Here is a 19,346-nt window from a genome sequence, read left to right as displayed (position 1 = left end):
ACCCCACCCAAGTGGTTCTTTCAAAGTAGGGACAATGAAGCATGTATGAATTTACCTATCTTTTTGCCAGCATCAGTAAAGACGATAAAAGCATTCATTAAAGATGGGTAATACAAGGATGCCTTATCTTATTGCTTACCGAAACTTATTCACATTCGATATTTATATTAAATTAATTATATTTTATTATATATTTTTAAATATATATTTATTAATTAATTATAATTAAGTAATATATATATCTACTTTAATTTTTAAATATTAAAATTAAATTATTTGATTTAATATAAAATTTAGGTACAATAACTTAATCACCACCTACCTCCATATATGTCAATTTACTCATTTTTGTCTGTGCATTGGAGTCATTGCCAACCCCCACCACTTAGCCAAAACTCCAAAAATGGTGTTATAAATAAAAATATTTCCACACAATTACCGAGTTGTCTTGTTCATGTATGTGTGTATATATATACATCCACAGCCATAAAAGTTGAAACATGCACTAAAAACAAAAAGATATACACAATATGGTACAGTATTATAAATTTACGACAATATTAATATATTCAATATAATTTTACTAAAATAGAATGTAATGAGGATAAAATATGTGCAATTATTAGGTTGAGAAAGGCAAATCTTCAATTATAAGTACAATATCTTTTGTTTTCTATTCAACGTGATTTTTCAATCAGAATCAAACTCACTATTCGTGGAACAAGATTCTTTTTTCTATTAAAATAAATTTAACTCAAAAGTATATATTATTCCTTATTTTACAATATTCTCGATCCTCGAACCTAAGATGCTTTTAGAAAAGGTCAACATACGGACAATCAGAAATAACCTACAAATCCAAAAAAAAACTAATTCAAATTTATATAACTGAGATTTTGTATTCGCCTTTATACATATTTAAAATATAACAAGAAAACTCTAAATTACATCAAAAATTTTTTGTAAATTATCATATAAATTCTCAAAAGGATCTCCATATAATTCACACTTTTCTTTTCTTGTAGTACGACTATCTATTATCTTGGCCTCTATTTTATTTTGAAGATTCCAGCACTAGTCATTTTGATTTCCAGAAATTGAGAGACATTAAGCATAGCACGTGTAAGTCGCTTGTTAAAATTTTCAAGGCAACTAAAATGTAAAGAGATTATACTATAATTTATATTCCCTCTGTTTTAATTTATGTGATACATTTTGAATTTTAAAATTTAAATAATTTTATTTTGCTAGTAAATTTTTCATTCTTTTAAATATTTTAAATTATCAATTATGGTGATTTATAATTTTTTATGTAGTTTACAAATATATAAATTTTATTTTAATAAATTTGAAGATTACGTAAGCAAATTTTCAATCAAACCTAAATTGTTTAACTCAAAAAATGAAAATGTGTCACATATATTGAGACTTTCATCTAAGTAGCCTAGAGAATATGTTGACAATTTGCATTCTAACCGACCAGGATAATGGTGGAGTGGTAAGTACTTCATCTTTAACTTATAAATCTGGGGTTCGTGTTTCCTTGAACATGGAGTCATCTTTGTTATGAGTCTTTTATCCCAATGTGGAACTTACCTACCGAATTCGGATTTAATCAAATTCTAATATGAATTCAAATTTTACTAAGCTCAAATATAGGTACCGGACGCCGAATGGAAACCTAAAAGAATAACACTCTTGGAATAAAGAACCATAAGAGACATTTGCCCTTTCACAAGTTTAAACATTATTAAGTCATCATTACTTACTTTCCTATTATAATATTTAAATACCTTGTTCCAATCATTTGAACCAAGAGTCCTACGTTCTTAAAATTAAAGAAACGTAATAGGTTGCCTTTTTAGTTATAGAGAACTTAAAGGAATAAAAGTTGAAGCAAACCTAACCCTACTGATTAGTGTAAGACAACCAAATTATATTGTTTTCAATAATTCAATAAAATATTCCATATTCGTTTTTTTTATCTGAGAGTTTATCGAAGAATAACCATTCTATCCCATGAAAATAGACTGCGTATGTTGTTGTTGTCGTTGTTGCTTCAGCATTAACAGAAGTGCAAATATCGACTGGGCCAAATTTGGATCATAATAAGAGGGCTGATTTGATTCATCTTGGTGTTTATTCAACATCTTGGGCCTTAATTTGGATCACAATTACAAATTTAGAGGGCTTAAGCTTGCTTCATGTTTATATACATTCATCATAGTGGGCCTTAATATCCCATTACATTTCTTGTATACACTTTGTGCATACTGTATAATTTATAGTACAATGTGTATAATCAGAGTGTATGCATTATACTCTTCCAATTTTATATCACCCTTCAATTCGAATAAGCAAAAGCAATATCTCCTTTCATTACTATACACTCAGTTCCCGCGTCATTGCCGCATGGCCGGGAACCACCATAAATAGAAAAAAAGATAAGCAACAATTCAATTTGATATGGACAGTACTGTTACATATCTGAATTTGCTTCAGTCTGTAGTAGATTAAGAAAATGAGTCAAATATGTCCTGAGCTTAGTGAACAGAATCACCATATACATGTTGCTTGGTGGAACGTAGCAAATGTCTCCTGAAATTAGTCAAGGTGCATATAGAAAACTAGAAAGTCCGGAAAATCATTCGAAAATTTCAGGACACATTAATAAGCTGCTCCAAGATTACAAACCATGAAAAATAATTCCATAGTTGGCATTCAATACAAGCAGCACATTTCAATCCTGCCATGATAAAGTACATCTAGTGTACAAGTTGGTTCTGGAAAAACTTTCAAAAGCTAAGCAATCAGTTACAACCTGATACAGTGTTGATCCTAACTGAAATAGATTAAAAGATTACTTCCGTAGAGGAGATGAGAAAGCTGCATAGATAGGGCAAAAGCTCGAATTTGATGTAATATTCATTCATGAGCTCGTCCCTTCTCATGCTTGGGTAGACGGTACAGTGAGGCTAATTCTGACTCTAATGCACAAGCAACGTGGACAAACGATTGAGCTAGTAAACGTAAGGTAAGATCCTGTAAGGAACAAGTTTACGGTATTCAGCCCACACATCTTTGTACTTCTCTGCACATCTAGCTTCGTCCCTTCTCTCCCTCCATATGAGTAGAATGAGAAGATATATGGGGTAAAAGTATGGAACCACAGAGCTGCAGGCATACACGAGTAATGTAATTTTTTTCACTACTATGCAAATTGTCATTGAAATTGAAGTAGCAAGAGTTCAAAATTATTACCTTATACCACAAGGTAAACTAAAAGATGATGCCAGCAACAAGTCCCCGAGGTAATTACAGTGCCGTGCAATGCCCCTTCAGAAAATATATAATGATTTAGAATTTCGAAAATTTGAAGAACTGAAGAGAAATTCATGTGTCACTTTTCCACATTTGATGAGCTTCAGCAGAAATGTGGTTCAGAATGAAATGTTCACGGACACTAATCATATAGTTCATGTGTTTTTCCAGCTAGCTCGCATGCATCTAAACTAAAAATTACAAAGTCTTTCTCAATCTGGAGTCATTTTGTGTTCTGGATTATTAAGATACCGATAACACAGTAGAAAAGTAAGATCAAGATTACCAATAGCCAGAAGCAAGTAACTTCCCCCCAATAACTTTTGGAGGACTACCCCATATGGGTGCCTTGGGATCCTTTTTAAATACATGCTTCTGCTTATTGGCTCCTCTGAACACCGAATACCTTTCAATATGAAACAGGGGCCCATGTCAAGAAATGTTAGTGAAAGCAACAAAAAACAAAAAATTGTCTGAAAGACTTACAGAAGTGACAGATGGCGGAGGAAAAAATAGTATTGAGATGGTCTTGCATGCTTACCCAATAAGAAAGACGAGGCAATTGGCAATTATTGCTGCTGTTGTTAGCTCCACTTCGTTACTCAAAAGCCACCAACCCTGAAAAGGAAGAGATATTATTAGATAGTAACAGGCTAGTCTAGCTTTGTATACTGTCCTGCATAATATTTTCATTATTAAGTCTCTCTATATATATGGATAGAAGTTTGAGACATTGAAATCCACGCATTCGCTTACGCACTTTTCTCCAGTGTTATATTCTCACAGATGTAATAGAACCCCAAGTTGGAAACCAGAATCAGCTTCATCTATCTCTGTTTGTTACTCTTGTATGCCATTGTTTCTAAATATATATTCGGTAGTTGATGCAGTGAAATGAGAACTCCCGCTCCTATATAATATTTAACCCTTCTCTTGATAAGGTAAAGTCATAAGCCTTCTTCACATGTCCTTGGACATACTATAAAACTTGTCCAAATACTATCTGACACACATCAGAACACCAATGTATCCGAACACAAATTGTTTAGACTCCTTTCCACAATGAACCCAACCATGAAATTGGCACCACGATAATCACAATCAGGCCACAGAACTATCAATTGCCTGGTCAACAGAAAATACAAAAACATTCTTGCTACAATTGAAAATCAAGAACATAAATGTGGCAAGTATGTTTAGGGCCATTATGGTAGGTTTCTAGGTTGCAAATATGTTTAGGGTCATTGAACTCGAGTGGGAGAATGTTATGTATAAAATTTTACAGGTTATTTCTAATTATTGTGTTTAATGAAGAAGAATAGTTACTTGTCTTATTAATCAACGAGAATAATTACTTACCCTATAATAAGTAGAGTTGAACTCTTTAATCAGGATACCCTCTTGGATATTGTTTTTTTAATGACAATGGACCCTACGGCCGCTACCCTTCGGATGTGCAGGATAAACCCCACTTCTATGGAATGGCCCGCAAAACACACAAAAGAGGTCAACAGCACTATACACACCCCGTGCGACAAGCTCAACCTAGAAGGATAATATCCTGCCGTCGCAGACAAGGGGTTTCGAATTTGAGACCTCCATAATGGAAGTCTCAAGCCAAACCATTCAAGCCACCCCAAAGGATCCCTATTTATTATTATCTAAAACAAAGTTATCAGGACTTCTCTCATTTTGTATGATTTCACAGCGCAATGGGTACTTTTAACAACATAAGTTGTTCATGTTTTGATTACTGGGGACACATGGAAATATTCGTCTGTGTTTTACGAAACACAAAACTTGTTCAGAACATTTTCAGGAAGGGGACAACAGTTTCCAGACATGGTTTTCTCAGAAAAAAAAAAAGATAAACAAACACATGTTTTTCTCCTTTTCCATTTCTCTTCTTTAACAGGCCCTTGATTTAAATTCTTTTAATCTAAACACAAATGAAAAGTTTTCTGGGTATTCAAACAAGTAGTATATCCATTAAAATATCGTAGCATGAGGCTAGGTATAAATTTCAGGAAAAGGATATGTTGCATGGCCTAACCTTTACCATTTCAAAAATAAATAAAATGTGTTGGTATCCACGAAACTAGGCATCATTACATATAGTAGGAGATGAAGGACACAAGAAGTGATAGTTCAAAACTACGCTTTTGAAGAGAATTCATTTACAAGCTATACATTTGTGTTATACTAATACCAAAGGTGTCATATACATTTGTATTATACTGATATCAAAGGTGCCATAATTCATATATAAACAAGGATAGATTTGTATGTGGCAATAAGAATTGGTTGTGAATACATGCCTGAATACTGAAGGTGAACGGTATAAAGACTAGATCACCAAAAACCAGCATGTAGCCCAACCTCTCTGCTATTATATCCCATCTGAGAATGGAGAAAAAAGACTTTACACAACCGTAGCTGAGAAACTTAATGGAGGAAGATAATATTAAGACTACAAAGAAAGGGAAAGATAAGAGGAATAGATGAGGTGACCACCATCAATATATAATCACTGGTTAACAATTAACAAAACAAACATATCATTCTGCCAATTATGAGACATTTTAGGGCTTAGAAAGGTCAAACCTTATAAATTCAAATTTTCAATAAAAATTCATGCTCCCAATAATATTGAATTGGTACATGCCACGTACAAATAAAACCACTCACTATAGCTAAAAAACAATCATATAATAATTCAACACACCCACACACCCCAAAACAATCCTAACATGAGAATAGTGGTGGCCCAGCTAGACCCTTCCAAAGTTTCTGGGAGTAGTTGTGTTCCGTAGGGTTCAAATGTTAGCATCACTAGAGGTTCTTCAGAGTTGCTTCGTTTCAACTGACATGTTATTGGATGTATAAAACTCGGAAGAAGTTTCTTGTTTTAATTCTAACTCTTGTGACCAGGCTACTAATCAACAACCCCAAGACCATGCAAAACAACCTATGCTGCCCTAACTCCCTCCATTTCCTTCCAGTTGCTGATTCTCTGACCATGACACCAGGGACCAAACCCAGCTACCTCATAAACTACAACACCTCAGTCCCAAACAAGTCCGGTCGGCAAACCTCGTAATCCTTTAATTATACAGCTTCAGCATTACCTTATTAAAGCACGGAAATGACCAGAAACCATATTATCCTGCCCAAGCTAATGCTTCTCGTGGCTAAACACCTAAACCTTCTCCTACCCTCTTCTAATTTTGTTGCGTACAATGTGGTATTCTTGTCATATGGATGATTTATTTTGAATTTTAGATCAAAGCATAATAACAGCACAACAAATAAAGATGAAGAAACTGGGAGTGGAAGAGAGATGAAATTCTGGACAGCTAACATAAATTAAAGAAGGGATAGAAGAGAAACACCAGTTCTTTGCTTCACAACAACTTTTCAATCTTAAAAAAGTTAAACGGAGAAGAAGCTGCCAACTTACGTGGAGGTCATGAACTCTTCATAGAAGAAGTAGTCAAGGATGTAGAGCTGCAATTAAACACATATAAAAGAAGTTTTAAAAATCACTAGCAAATACTCAAGAAGGTATACTTGGAAGTGTACAGCCAGCGACTTACCCCACAAAATAGCTGGTAGAGAATCATTGATTGGCTCAATTTAGCCTCTATAACACATTTTGCAAGAACTGAAAGATTGATAAGTAACCATCCCATCATACCAGCTCTAACAAAGAAAAATCTACAGCAGAAAATTCATCATAAGCAGAGAAGTCAAAAGAAATAACCAAATAGCCTTGATTGAAGCTGAGAGTCATTAGTTCATTACAACAAAAATAACTATTCTGGCCTCTCAAAATCTCTTTGACTAGGAATTCAACTATGCTTGGAGTTTGACAGAAAATGAGTTGGTTCATCAAAAACATGTAAGTTTTTCACGCCAAGAAATTATTTTACTTAGGTAAAAAACAGGTTACTACACCTCAATCCCAAACTAGTCGGGAGTCGGCTATATGAATCATCAATATCCATTTGGACCCATTTCACTCCAAACATCAATAGTTCACTCCAAACAAATTAAGGATTCTCTATATTTTCTTCCTTCAGGTAGCAGAAGAAATCACTTTTAGAGCTAAACTAAATAAGGTTACAAAATATACAACTCACTATTGGTGGGAACTGCTGAGTGCTTATGGATTGGTCATTAACATGAAAAGGATTAAGCAAAGTTACTACCGGACATATCGAACAAAAATAAACTAAATAATCAAATTATAGCCTGATGAAAACTTTGAATTCTCAATGTTCACTTGTCACAATGGTGAAAGACAAGGTCTGAGATATGAGTACATACTTGAGATCAATGCCCATGAATTCAGGATTCAGTTGTATCCCAAACCACCTAGTCAAGGAAATAGGATAGAAGAAAGATTAGGAGAGTATTCGTTACAGTAAAATCAACAGAATCTGAATGTAGAGAACAAAATAAATATCTTGCTCCAATGTGGTGAAAACACAAGATATTATCAGTCTACAGTCGGCTTAATTTAACCATATTGGTACTGTGTTTGACCATCACCACCTATATATGTCGAATAATAGTCAAAATCATGTTACCCTGATTTCTATTGCAGAAGCTTTCCTGCAGTGAGCTGAGGATTCATAATACTGAAGTGTTCTCTTCAACGACAAACTTTCGTTGTCATGTGTCAAACCTAGATCAACCTACTCTTTTTAATGAAAGCTGAAAATAATGAATTTCCACAGCTAAATTATTCTTCTCCTTTTTCTTTTTCCGAAAAATAAATTACCGGTTGTTAAGGTGCACTCAGAGTCAAGTGAGAAAATTAATGACTGTTAATAGTCATATATTATTACAGATATATAAGAACTCTCGATTCTATGGTAATCTAAGTATATCTTGGGTAAAGGCCAAAATGCCGGTACTAATTGAGAAAATTAAAATTATTCACTCCTGCTCTTACTATTTAATATTAATAAAAATCTTATGTTGAATGGTAACTTAACAACATTCACAAACTGTTATAAATACACAGATAAATCAAAGGATGGATGGAAGACAGTTCAATAAAGAATGACATTACCATTTTATTAGTGTTAAGAACTTTTCAGAATATAAACTACAGCATAGAGTCAATTGACTTACCAGTCATGGATTAGATTTCCTGAGACATGAGGTTTCAGTGATGAACTCTTTGCACGTGAGTTCAGGCCAACCAAATAAAGCATCAATGTCACCTAAATATCATTCAGCCATTCACAATTAAGATATCTGAATGAAACTTCTAACTTGTTAGAAACTTTTGCAGAACAAGAAAGTTTGTGTCAATAAAAGCATAATCAAGAATAAATTACTTTCTTATGGTATGTCATTCTTCACTTACAAGAACACTAAAGATAAGTGTTGTGGACAAAAGCTCAAGTCCTCTATCTGCTATAGCCTGCAATGCATTAGGAATAGGTGATTTCATCTCTTTATGAGTATACCAAAAACAGAAACCTGTCCAAACATACAACACTCTAGACCTTGACATGTTTTCAGCATCATTTGAAGATGCAGCACCGAGAGCAATTTTGGATCCAAGTGAAGTTCTTTTAAGTAACCATTTTGTACACTCATGTAAACAGCAGAATTTGTCCTTCTATTTCAGTTTTTGTACTTCACCAAGTTATTCTATAGGGATATTGAAGATGAACAGATTGACAACTTGTTTTGTACTTAACCAAGTAATTCTCCAGGGACGATGAAGATAAATCAGATTGACAACAATAGAAAGATAACAAAAGAACAAAAGCTAACAGTACATTGTCATCAAAAAAGCAGGAGGAAAAACAACAGAAAGGTACTACAGCAGTTGGACATCATACCACCAATTCTGTTGAAGCTTTTGGTATGAAACGAGAAAGCCATATAATATCACAATTATTTCTTTTTCACTGAAATGACAACCTGGTTCCTAAATTTAATGATATTAAAAGGAACAATAAATTCACGTGAAATTACGCAGCTTCTCAATCTCACCATCCATGCAAGGAAAAGAAAGTAACAACAGAATATTTGTTCCACCGGAGACGAGACTCTTGGGAACAATGAGTACAAATCCTCACTCTCATCACTTCTACACGAAGTTTAGCAGGAAATTGTTCCTCACTCATCCGCATAAGAAGGTTTTACAAACAATATTTGTGCAAACAAACTTAATAAACAGGGAATGCAAATGAACCCAAAGTACATCCTTTGCTACAAAAGAAATATTCCACACTCACAGTAGGTGAAACAAGATTCATCTGCGACCCAACTCCAAGAAGCAAAACCAACAACAGAAGGGATAATAAACCTGAAATAGCAACAACAAACTCATAATCTAAGCTCAACCCGCATGGAGCTACAGTATTAAGTACGGGCTTGAACCATCCCAATAGTTTTTGCACAGACTCCATTAAATAAGCATTTATATATTAATCGCAAACACATTACCAAAAACGAGCTATATATTCATCAAGAAGTTCAGAATCCATCAACTTCAAAATCCTACCAAGCAAAACTACATTATTTTTTATGACAAGGGAAACCCGTAGTCGCTACCCTTAAAGGGTGCGCACAGGTAAAACCCCCGCTCCTATGCAATAGCTCGCAAAACACATAGGAGAGGTACCCCGCACCAGGTTTTCTCGATTCAGAAGGCAAACCCCTTGCTTTCGCTGGCAAAGGGTTTCGAACTTGAGACCTCCAACATGGAAGTCCCAAGCTCAAATCACTGAGCCACCCCGAAGGGTCCAAGCAAAACTACACTATTAAGTAGGAGTTAAAAAACCCAATAAAACTTTTGCTTAAACCTTATAATTGTATTAGGAAATCCATTACATAATCACAAATATTCAACTAACAACCCATTAACTAAACAGGTTCGATAACCAGTTCAGAATCCATATACCTCAAATCCCACCAGGGAAATCCCTAGAAGTCCAAACAAACTCAATAGCTTAGCTGAACGGGTTTCGACAAAAAGTTCACAAACCATAAACTTCAAATCCCCTAAACAAAACTACAACATTAACCAAGAGTCCGGACAAACTCAATAGCTTTTGCTTAAATTTTTCGAACCCATTAACTAAATAATTTCGATAACAAGCTCAAAGTCCATAAACTACAAATCCTGACTCTGCTCATCAAAATACACACCAATTCACATTACCATTGCAACGATAATGGAGTCGAGTTCCATCAGACAAAGTCGCCCCAGGAACAAGTTTTCCTGGTAGAATAGATCCAACGGTAGCTAAATAGAGAAAAAATCCGATCAACATAGACACCTATATTCACCAAAACAAGAACAAAATCAGCAAAAGAAAATCACACAGATTGTATAGATACATATACAGTCAAATAGAGAAGAAAAAATACTGACCGAAGTCCATGATGGAGTGAGAGAAATGAAGAGATTATTGAGATCCATTAGCAGATATTGAAGGTTCAAGTTCAGTATCAGTATATGTTTAAAGGTGGAGATGTCCGCCTAATATGAAGAGTATTTGGAGGGGCGCTAATTTAAAACGTGACCCAAATATAATCAAAATATTGCGATATGAAATAATGATTTGAAATAATATTCGATTTATCTTTATAAAGTATGATAAAATTTTATACATATCACCGTTCACATTTCACTATTGTTTTTAATATTTTGAAATTATGTTCATGTTCGAAGGTACTTAAATATTATTTTAGAATTGAAAAATATATTATACTAAATTGTTTATAAATTTGTAATATAATTTCAAAATGAATTTTGGATTTTTCATTATCAAATACTATTTTTTTTCATCAATCTATACCTATTGGCCATTCTCTAAATCTACCAACCCTGGAGGACCCGCTACGCACCCTATAATGTGATTTATTGGGATATATATTATTAATTATGTGCTTTTAGATATTGTATTTTTATTATAGAATTATTATTTATTAATTTTTAATAGATCGTATATTTATTTATGGTGTCTATTTATTTATATAGTGGATGATTTAGTGTATAGAGTTTAAGTTTATACACTATTAAATCATCGGTTCTCATAAATATAAAGTTTTTGTTTACAATCTAAAATGGAAATTGGACATGTAATCGGTAAAATTGTACCACAAGATTATATGTAGTTTATCTTGATTATGGGAGTGATATGGTTCAACTTCTTATGCTAGTGCATTTTGTATATATTGAACAAAATCAAATAGAGATAGTTGTTTTAGACTGACTAACAAAAACATATTTTCTAAACTATTAAATGTACTGATATTCTCAATCCTGATATAACTATTATGATTTATATATGTTAATTATCGTTTTGATTTATTAAAAGGTGAGAATCTAAGACGGGTCAATATGTATGTAGATTGAATGTTGATAATATATATTGGTAAAATAATAAGTTATTTGACAGGATTAATGTCTCGAGAAGCTTATAAGTTTTCATCGTGTTCAACCTTACAAGTGAATTGTGAATTCAACACATGAAATAAGTTAAGCAGTGATCTAAAGGAAATTGATATGTGAATTAAGTTTGTCAGTAATTTAATTTATTGATTAGTATTTATAATCTTAACTTGGTGAATTGCATAGGTGTTTAATGCAATTTTTAAAATATAAATAGAGGAGCTCAATTACGATTTTCTAGTGGAATAATTTATATTTATTAAGAATAATTCAAATTAATTATTTAGAATTATTTGCATAATATGAAGTTTCACTAATTAATTTTGTAGTCCCTAATGTGTCCATATTTAACTAGAACTCATAATCTATTGTAAGAAAAAAATAGAGAAGTATGTGTCTATCTCTATTCTAAGGAAAGGGATAAGTACATGTTATTTGCAACAAATTTTTAAGTGACGGAAAATCTATGACAATCACAAAAAAAAAATGAAGAAACATAATTTATTCACCAAGATTGCGGGTACAATTCTGTTGATCTCTTAGTTTTTATCTCATAAGATATTTATCCATAATTTGAGGATCGTTTGTGGTGTATTTCTCAATATAGGATGATTTGGAATTTATGTAACATAATTTGAGGGTCATTGGTGACATATTTCTCAAACTAGGATGATTTGAATTTGATCTACATATTTGAGGGTGGTTAGTGGCGTATTTCTTAAACTAAGATGATTTGAACTTGATCTACATAATTTGAGGACCGTTAATGTCGTATTTCTCTAACTAGGATGATTTGAACTTAATATTTATAATTTGAGGTCGTTAGTGATGTATTTCTCGAATTAAAATGATTATTTTGGACCTCTTTATAAGTATTTCATGAGTTTGTGAAATATTTGAGGTATTCGAGATGTCTTTTCAATGGAATATATTACCCCTTTATTTAGTCATGAACTGGAGTTTAGGGTAGAGTGTCTCAAAAATTGGAAAAATGGTCTGGAAAATACTTCAACTTTGATACATGCATTAGCAAGATTTACTATCCATTTACCTCTCAAAAACCCTTCATATCATTTTCACCATAATTGTAGAGGATGCTTTTGTAAATAATTATTTTACACAATGCATACTTTATTTTAACACACGAAACTAAACAATGCATAAATAATATTTTATATATACAAATTTAAGCATTAATAATGTAAATATTTTTTTTTAGAAACGCCAAAATAATCTATAACTATACAAACTTAACTCAAAAGATATTGAGGGAGGATCGATCCCGACCTCTAACCAACCAAGTCATCCTAAAAGACTGCAAACATTATGAATACACGTAATTTAACATTATTTTTTTAAACCTCGCCAAACGACTTAGATAATATTTGGTCATTAGCTAAACCTTAAAGATATTTTTTTCTATTTACTAATTAATTAAAAATAAGTTGGTTCTAGAATGATACGGTAGTCCGCGAAGTATAATATCAAACCCAAACTCCATTTCTCCCGCTTATAAACAAGCAAACACAAAATACCCTAGCAGTCTCTTTCTTCCTCCATTTCTCCTCTAAAACCCTAATTTCTCTCTAAAACCCTAAAAGCAGCTATGGAGTTTTGGGGTAAATCTCTTTATATCGCTCTTACATACACACAGTAATTCAATTTGATTTGTTTGTATTTGATTATTTCAATTTCAATTGCTGTTTCATGTATTTGTGTTTGTTTTGCTGTTTATGTTTTATGTATTTTTTTTTTTTTACATTTTGATTTGTATGCATGCGTTTGTTTTTGCTCAAACATCAGTGAAATCTTATTGTTGTGTGTGATTTTGGTACTAGAAATGTTGATGTTAGTGCAGATAGATATATGCATTTTGTATTTTCTAATTTTGATTGGCTTGCTTGATTAAAAGAGTTTTCCTGCGTTGGACTGCTACTGTGTCCTTCAGTTTCTATTGCTCTACCATGTGTTTATGTTTGTTTTGATGTTGATTTTTTGTGTGATTTTTTTTTTTTTGCGTTTTGGTTTGTATGCGTGTGTTTGTGTTTGCTCAAATATCAGTGAAATCTTATTACTTTATCATGAAATAATAATGTTGTGTCTGATTTGTGTACTAGAAATGTTGAGGCTAGCATTTTGAGTATTCTATATTTGATTGTTTTGATACCAATTGCTCTTTCATGTATGTATGTTTTTCTGTTAATGTTTTATGTGATTTTTTTTATGTGTTTTGCCCAAGCATCAATCAAATTTGTTACATTATCATAAAAATGTTTTGTGTGAGATCTTATTAGCAGAAATGGGTGAGGTTTTAGATTGTTTTAGCTGGCTACACTGTATTTTTCCCTGGAGTGGAAATATTTTATTGTATTATCTCAAAAGTTATTAGATTTTAATTATAAGCCTCAAGTTAGTATCTTTCATGCTTGAACATAGATTGTTTTAGCAGGTTATGTTTGTTTTCGGGGAAGAAATGAAGAGGTATAGCCTGAGGTTAGGGGCCTTGGTTGGGGGTTTTGAGTCAAGAAGGGTAAAGTGGGAAAAAGTTGTTTGTCTCTTTGTAGTTTCTTTTGACTTTTGAGAAGGCAGGGGTGGACGTTGCGGTGAGGTTTACCATACAAAGGATAAAGGCCTTGGTTGGGGGTTTTGAGTCAAGAAGGGTAAAGTGGGAAAAAGTTGTTTGTCTCTTTGTAGTTTCTTTTGACTTTTGAGAAGGCAGGGGTGGACGTTGCGGTGATGTTTACCATACAAAGGATAAAGTTTGTTTTCACAGCATATCTGTTTGGGTTTACGCCTTCATTCAAAGTTCAAATTCTCTCTTATTTGTGTTCTGTTGTTGGTGCACTTTTATAGAACATGTTTAATATGTTACTTGTATTGCTATTCCTGAACTCTCATTTTCTGAATTGAATATTTATTTGTGCATAGGTGCTGAGGTGAAAAGTGGAGAGCCCTTAACTGTACAGCCTGGAGATGGGATGGTTTTGCATCTTTCACAGGTTTTATAATTTGCTACAACTTGACGAGCTTAGTTATTTCGTAGTCGTTATCAGCTAATTCTCATTACTATGTTGTTATCTGCAGGCATCTCTAGGTGAGTTGAAGAAGGATAAATCAGAAAGTGCCTGCTTGTCAGTGAATATTGATGGCAAGAAACTTGTTCTTGGGACACTCAACTCAGAGAAGGTGCCTCAACAGCAATTTGACCTGGTTTTTGATAAAGACTTTGAATTATCACACAACTTGAAAAGTGGCAGTGTCTACTTTTTTGGATACAAGGCAACTAACCCGTTTGATGAATATCCTTTTTTATTTGTCTGTTAACTTTTATTTCTTTTAGGCATTTATTTTTCGTTCGATGTAAAATTTTGTGTATTTGTTTCCTTGACCAAACATCTGTGGTTCACGGAAGAGGATGACGAAGATGATTATGATGGTAAATGCACATTTTCTTTTGTTTGGACATCCATACTGCTCTGTGATTAGTTATTGACCGTATGGTGTTCTTGTGTTTTCAGAGTCTGATGAGGATATCCCCCTCACTCTTGCCAACAGTGGTATGGAAAATGCTTCTTTTTTTTTTTTACCAAGAAATTATGTCAATTTAATAGATGGTTATACTATTTAATTGGCTAATGTTATTGTCCACTTGGTTAACTGACTTCAGGTAAACCTGAGCCTAAAGAGGCTGGGAAGTCTAATGCTGGAAAGGATTCTGCTTCAGGAAAGCAGAAGGTGAGGATTGTGGAGCCTACTAAAGATGATGAAGATGAGAGCTCTGACGATGATGGTTCTGACTCGGGAGAGGTACAATTGTTTTTATATCTTCACGGTGTTTAAATTATTGTCATGGGCAACCAATACAAGGACAAAAAATGGGTGCCACTTGTTTAAGCTTGTTTGATTATTTAACTGAAATGTTAAAATGCCCTACTAAATTGTGGTGTCCCGACAACATAAAAAAAAATCAAATGCTCATTATATTTATCTTCAACATGTCATTGCAAGGACTTCGAGAGAGTTTTACTATGTAATCTTTTCTCTTAAACAAAAAAGTAGTGGAAGGAAAGCTTATCACTCACTAATATGTAAGGAGATGCGGTAAAAACGTGCTTTGGCAAGAACACCTACTAGACAAAGTAATGTGTATGAGGTCCAACCTATACAAGAGGTGGGGTACCTCCAAAAATAAATCTATGACTATGCACTTGTGGTAGGAGGTCATTCTTCATGGAGGCTGAAAGATATTCAGAGTTGTTCTTTTTTGAATTTTGCGGTTGGTGGACTCCATCTATCAACTTTCACGAGGCCTTTAATAACTCCTTGGTTTTAATTTATTTGTCTTACTTTCCTTTCTGGTTTTTTTAAAAGGTCTCTTTCCTTTTTCGGCAACCTTTTAATATCAACTTTCCACCTGACAATTTTAAGACCTCAAGATTGAAAGACATTTAGGTACATTATATATATCTTTAGTTTTAGAGCACTAGATTGATAAGTCTCCTTTACTTTTTCTAAACTTTGTGCCAAGTCATAATTAGACAAGCTAATTGAAACCGAGGGAAGTAAAACATTGAGATTGATATCATAAGCATTTTTTTTGGGGAAGAAAATGGCGGCTACTTGGCATGGCTAAGGGATGTTCGCTGCTTGGTTTTCTTCACCAAAAACAGAGCTTCAATAATTTTACTTCATTCTTAGCCTTTTTCAATTCTTATATTTCATTCATAGTTCTCTGAGGTATCATATTGTTTCCATTGACAGTAGAGCAGTTTAGTCATTTTCAACTTGGACCTATTGACATCTTTTAGAAATACACATCTGATTCCAGCTAATGCTAGTGCCTCTGCTAGATTGGGCTGGAGGCTGTGTTGTGGTATTTGGGGCTGTCTAAAAGTGTTCTTGTGGTTTTTAATTATATTGAATGACTGAACAGTTTTCATCTCTTTTAGCTCAGAAGCATACAAAACTGATATGCTATGCAGTTGCTTTTATCTAGTTTGTGGTTATGCTTTTCTGTTTGTGTAATTTATTGAGTTTTACTTTTGATGAATTTATTGTATAAATTATATTTGTATATTCAGGATGAAGACGACTCTGATGAGAGTGAGGAGGAGACACCAAAGAAGGTAGTGATATTTCTGGGGTGGATAATTTATTGTTTTGCTGGGTATTTTGTTGTATGATTTAATGTTATTATGTGGTTTCATCTCTATTTTAGGCTGAGCCTGCAAAAAAGAGGAAGGCAGATTCAGCTACAAAAACTCCTGTCACTGATAAAAAGGCAAAATTGACAACACCTCAAAAAACCGGTTTGTCTCGTCGCTCTAATTTATTTGTTTACTTCTTCTGGTCCATATTATTCCAAGAAACTAAGAAGGTTTTTGACTAATTGACCCTTGTGGTCTGGCTCTTCTTCTTCCCCTGCGCATAGTGTGGGATAGTGCATCGGGCTGTCCTTTTATAGTTATTGTACCAGGAAAACTAAAATTGCTGAGTTTTTTTTTCTGAAAGATGTATAAAAGTAATTTGCTGGTACTGGTGGTCAAATGGCTCAATTCATTCAGTTTGTAGGAGTATAATCTTTTTCTACTTTTGTGGTTGATTTAGATGGCAAAAAAGGTGGTGTCCATGTAGCAACACCGCACCCTTCGAAGCAGGCTAGTAAGACTCCCAAATCAGCTGGATCTCATCACTGCAAGCCGTGCAACAGGTACATACATATATTATATCTCAACAAAACGAGTTTTCAATTTGTTACAAGTAGGCGCATTTGGATGTTTGGTGTATTCATGTATTGGTTCCTTGCAGGAGTTTTGGTTCTGAAGGTGCTCTCGAATCTCACTCGAAAGCTAAACACAGTGCTGGAAAGTAAATAGACATGGAGACATTTAGTCTTTGTTTGGTTGTTACCTATGATCAGAAGAGAGCTTTTTTAGTCGTTTTTTCCCCGTTTCGATTTGGTTCATCTGATGTAAAGGAAAGATGAGTTACATCTATTATCATCTATCTCTAGGTCAATCATCTATTTTGATGTTTAAGACTTGTTATGTTTTCAATGAGAGTTTTGGATTGAATTCTTGTTATATTGCCTGTTGGTATCTTGTTATATGTTGGAATTAAGATTATTAACGCTATATTTGAAAAAAAAAAACTAATGTTAACATTACAATCCCAATCTATCATTAAGTGTTTACTACTTTGAATCATGATCTTATTTCTCGAATTTTATTATCTTCTTTATATTCATCGATGAATCGCATGAATACGGAAGAAGCTAAATATTCTTTTTAGTTATTGCCTATTTATCCTGAATTAGTTTATATTACTATATTCTTAATTATTGTCTTTTAGGTTTTACTTATATATTTGAAAGTGTTGTAGAATATGCCACGTGGGTTCCAAACAAGTGATGAGTTGCACATTGTTGTAGAATATGCCACGTGGGCTCCAAACAAGTGATGAGTTGCACATTATTGTAGAATATGCCATGTGGGCCCCAAACAAGTGATGAGTTGCACATATTCTACAACAATGTTCAACTCATCACTTGTTTGGGGCCCACGTGGCATATTCTAAAACACTCCTCCTTGTATGTCTATGTAAGTATATAAACATGCATAACACGCATTCCTTGCTGCCTCATTAAAAACCTTTCTAGGAAAACCCAGTGGGATAAAACCTAGACTAAGGAAAAAAAGAGTACAGTGCGTATTTTACTCCCCCTGATAAAAACCACGATTCAGATGGTTAAGTTTTCGCATTCCAATTTTGTGAATCATCTTCTCAAGAGTTGAGGCTGATAAAGATTTGGTAAATAAATCTGCTGGATTATCACTTGAACGAATTTGTCGCACATCAATATCACCATTCTTCTGGAGATCATGTGTGAAGAACAATTTTGGTGAAATGTGTTTTGTTCTATCTCCTTTTATAAAGCCTCCTCTTAATTGAGCTATGCATGCAGCATTGTCTTCAAAGAGCATTGTGGGTATCTTGACGTCACACTTCAAACCACATCTTTCTTTGATAAAATGTATTACTGATCTTAACCATACACATTCTCTACTTGCTTCATGAATGACTATTATCTCAGCATGATTTGAAGAAGTAGCGACAATAGATTGCTTCGTAGATCGCCATGATATAGCAGTACCTCCGTATGTGAACAGATAGCCTGTTTGTGATCGAGCTTTATGTGGGTCAGATAAATAACCTGCATCTGCATGACCAACAAGATCTGTACTATCTTTGTTAGAATAAAACAGACCCATATCACTAGTTCCCCTTAGATATCGCAATATATGTTTAACTCCATTCTAATGTCTTCGTGTAGGGGAAGAACTATATCTTGCTAATAAATTAACAGAAAATGCTATGTCGGGTCTCGTAGCATTAGCAAGATACATAAATGCCCCAATTGCACTGAGATAAGGTACTTCTGGACCAAGAGGTTCCTCATTCTCTTCTTGAGGTCGGAATGGATCCTTACTCACTTCAAGTGATCGGACAACCATTGGAGTACTTAATGGATGTGCTTTGTCCATGTAAAATCGTTTCAAGATTTTCTCAGTATAGGCAGATTGATGGATGAAGACCC

General features: G+C 33.7%; 2 protein-coding genes across 2 annotated transcripts; one reads left to right on the top strand and one right to left on the bottom strand.

Moving 5' to 3' along the window:
* Positions 1-2,635: 2,635 nt before the first annotated feature.
* On the bottom strand, positions 2,636-10,886 carry LOC107031601 (delta(14)-sterol reductase). Its single transcript, XM_015233027.2, has 13 exons — positions 10,727-10,886; positions 10,514-10,631; positions 9,585-9,655; positions 8,702-8,758; positions 8,464-8,555; positions 7,651-7,698; positions 6,918-7,038; positions 6,782-6,828; positions 5,640-5,721; positions 3,863-3,939; positions 3,608-3,727; positions 3,262-3,336; positions 2,636-3,174 (listed from the first exon to the last, which is right to left on the bottom strand). The coding sequence occupies exons 1-13, from the start codon at positions 10,772-10,774 to the stop codon at positions 3,021-3,023; spliced, it is 1,110 nt and encodes a 369-aa protein (XP_015088513.1). The 5' UTR covers positions 10,775-10,886; the 3' UTR covers positions 2,636-3,020.
* A 2,352-nt stretch (positions 10,887-13,238) lies between these two features.
* On the top strand, positions 13,239-17,855 carry LOC107031726 (histone deacetylase HDT1). Its single transcript, XM_015233186.2, has 10 exons — positions 13,239-13,368; positions 14,678-14,748; positions 14,834-15,048; positions 15,157-15,185; positions 15,268-15,306; positions 15,417-15,556; positions 16,831-16,875; positions 16,968-17,058; positions 17,357-17,459; positions 17,558-17,855. Exons 1-10 carry the CDS (start codon positions 13,356-13,358, stop codon positions 17,619-17,621), a joined length of 810 nt encoding a protein of 269 aa, XP_015088672.1. The 5' UTR covers positions 13,239-13,355; the 3' UTR covers positions 17,622-17,855.
* The last annotated feature ends 1,491 nt before the right edge of the window (positions 17,856-19,346 follow it).

The sequence above is a fragment of the Solanum pennellii genome, chromosome 9 (assembly GCF_001406875.1).
Source record: "Solanum pennellii chromosome 9, SPENNV200".
NCBI classification, from domain to species: domain Eukaryota; kingdom Viridiplantae; phylum Streptophyta; class Magnoliopsida; order Solanales; family Solanaceae; genus Solanum; species Solanum pennellii.
The sequence above is the reverse complement of the archived record's forward strand: the minus strand, read 5'-3'. Positions and strand labels throughout refer to the sequence as shown.

Coding starts and splice junctions, on each gene's coding strand:
- LOC107031601 (XM_015233027.2), bottom strand. CDS start 10,774: ATGGATCTCAATAATCTCTTCATTTCTCTCACTCCATCATGGACTTCG. Junction 10,632..10,726: donor TCACTCCATCATGGACTTCG/GTCAGTATTTTT, acceptor TGGTGAATATAG/GTGTCTATGTTGATCGGATT. Junction 3,940..5,639: donor CGTTCACCTTCAGTATTCAG/GCATGTATTCAC, acceptor CTTCCTTTTCAG/GGTTGGTGGCTTTTGAGTAA.
- LOC107031726 (XM_015233186.2), top strand. Junction 15,049..15,156: donor GCAACTAACCCGTTTGATGA/ATATCCTTTTTT, acceptor TCTGTGGTTCAC/GGAAGAGGATGACGAAGATG. Junction 15,557..16,830: donor ATGGTTCTGACTCGGGAGAG/GTACAATTGTTT, acceptor TTGTATATTCAG/GATGAAGACGACTCTGATGA.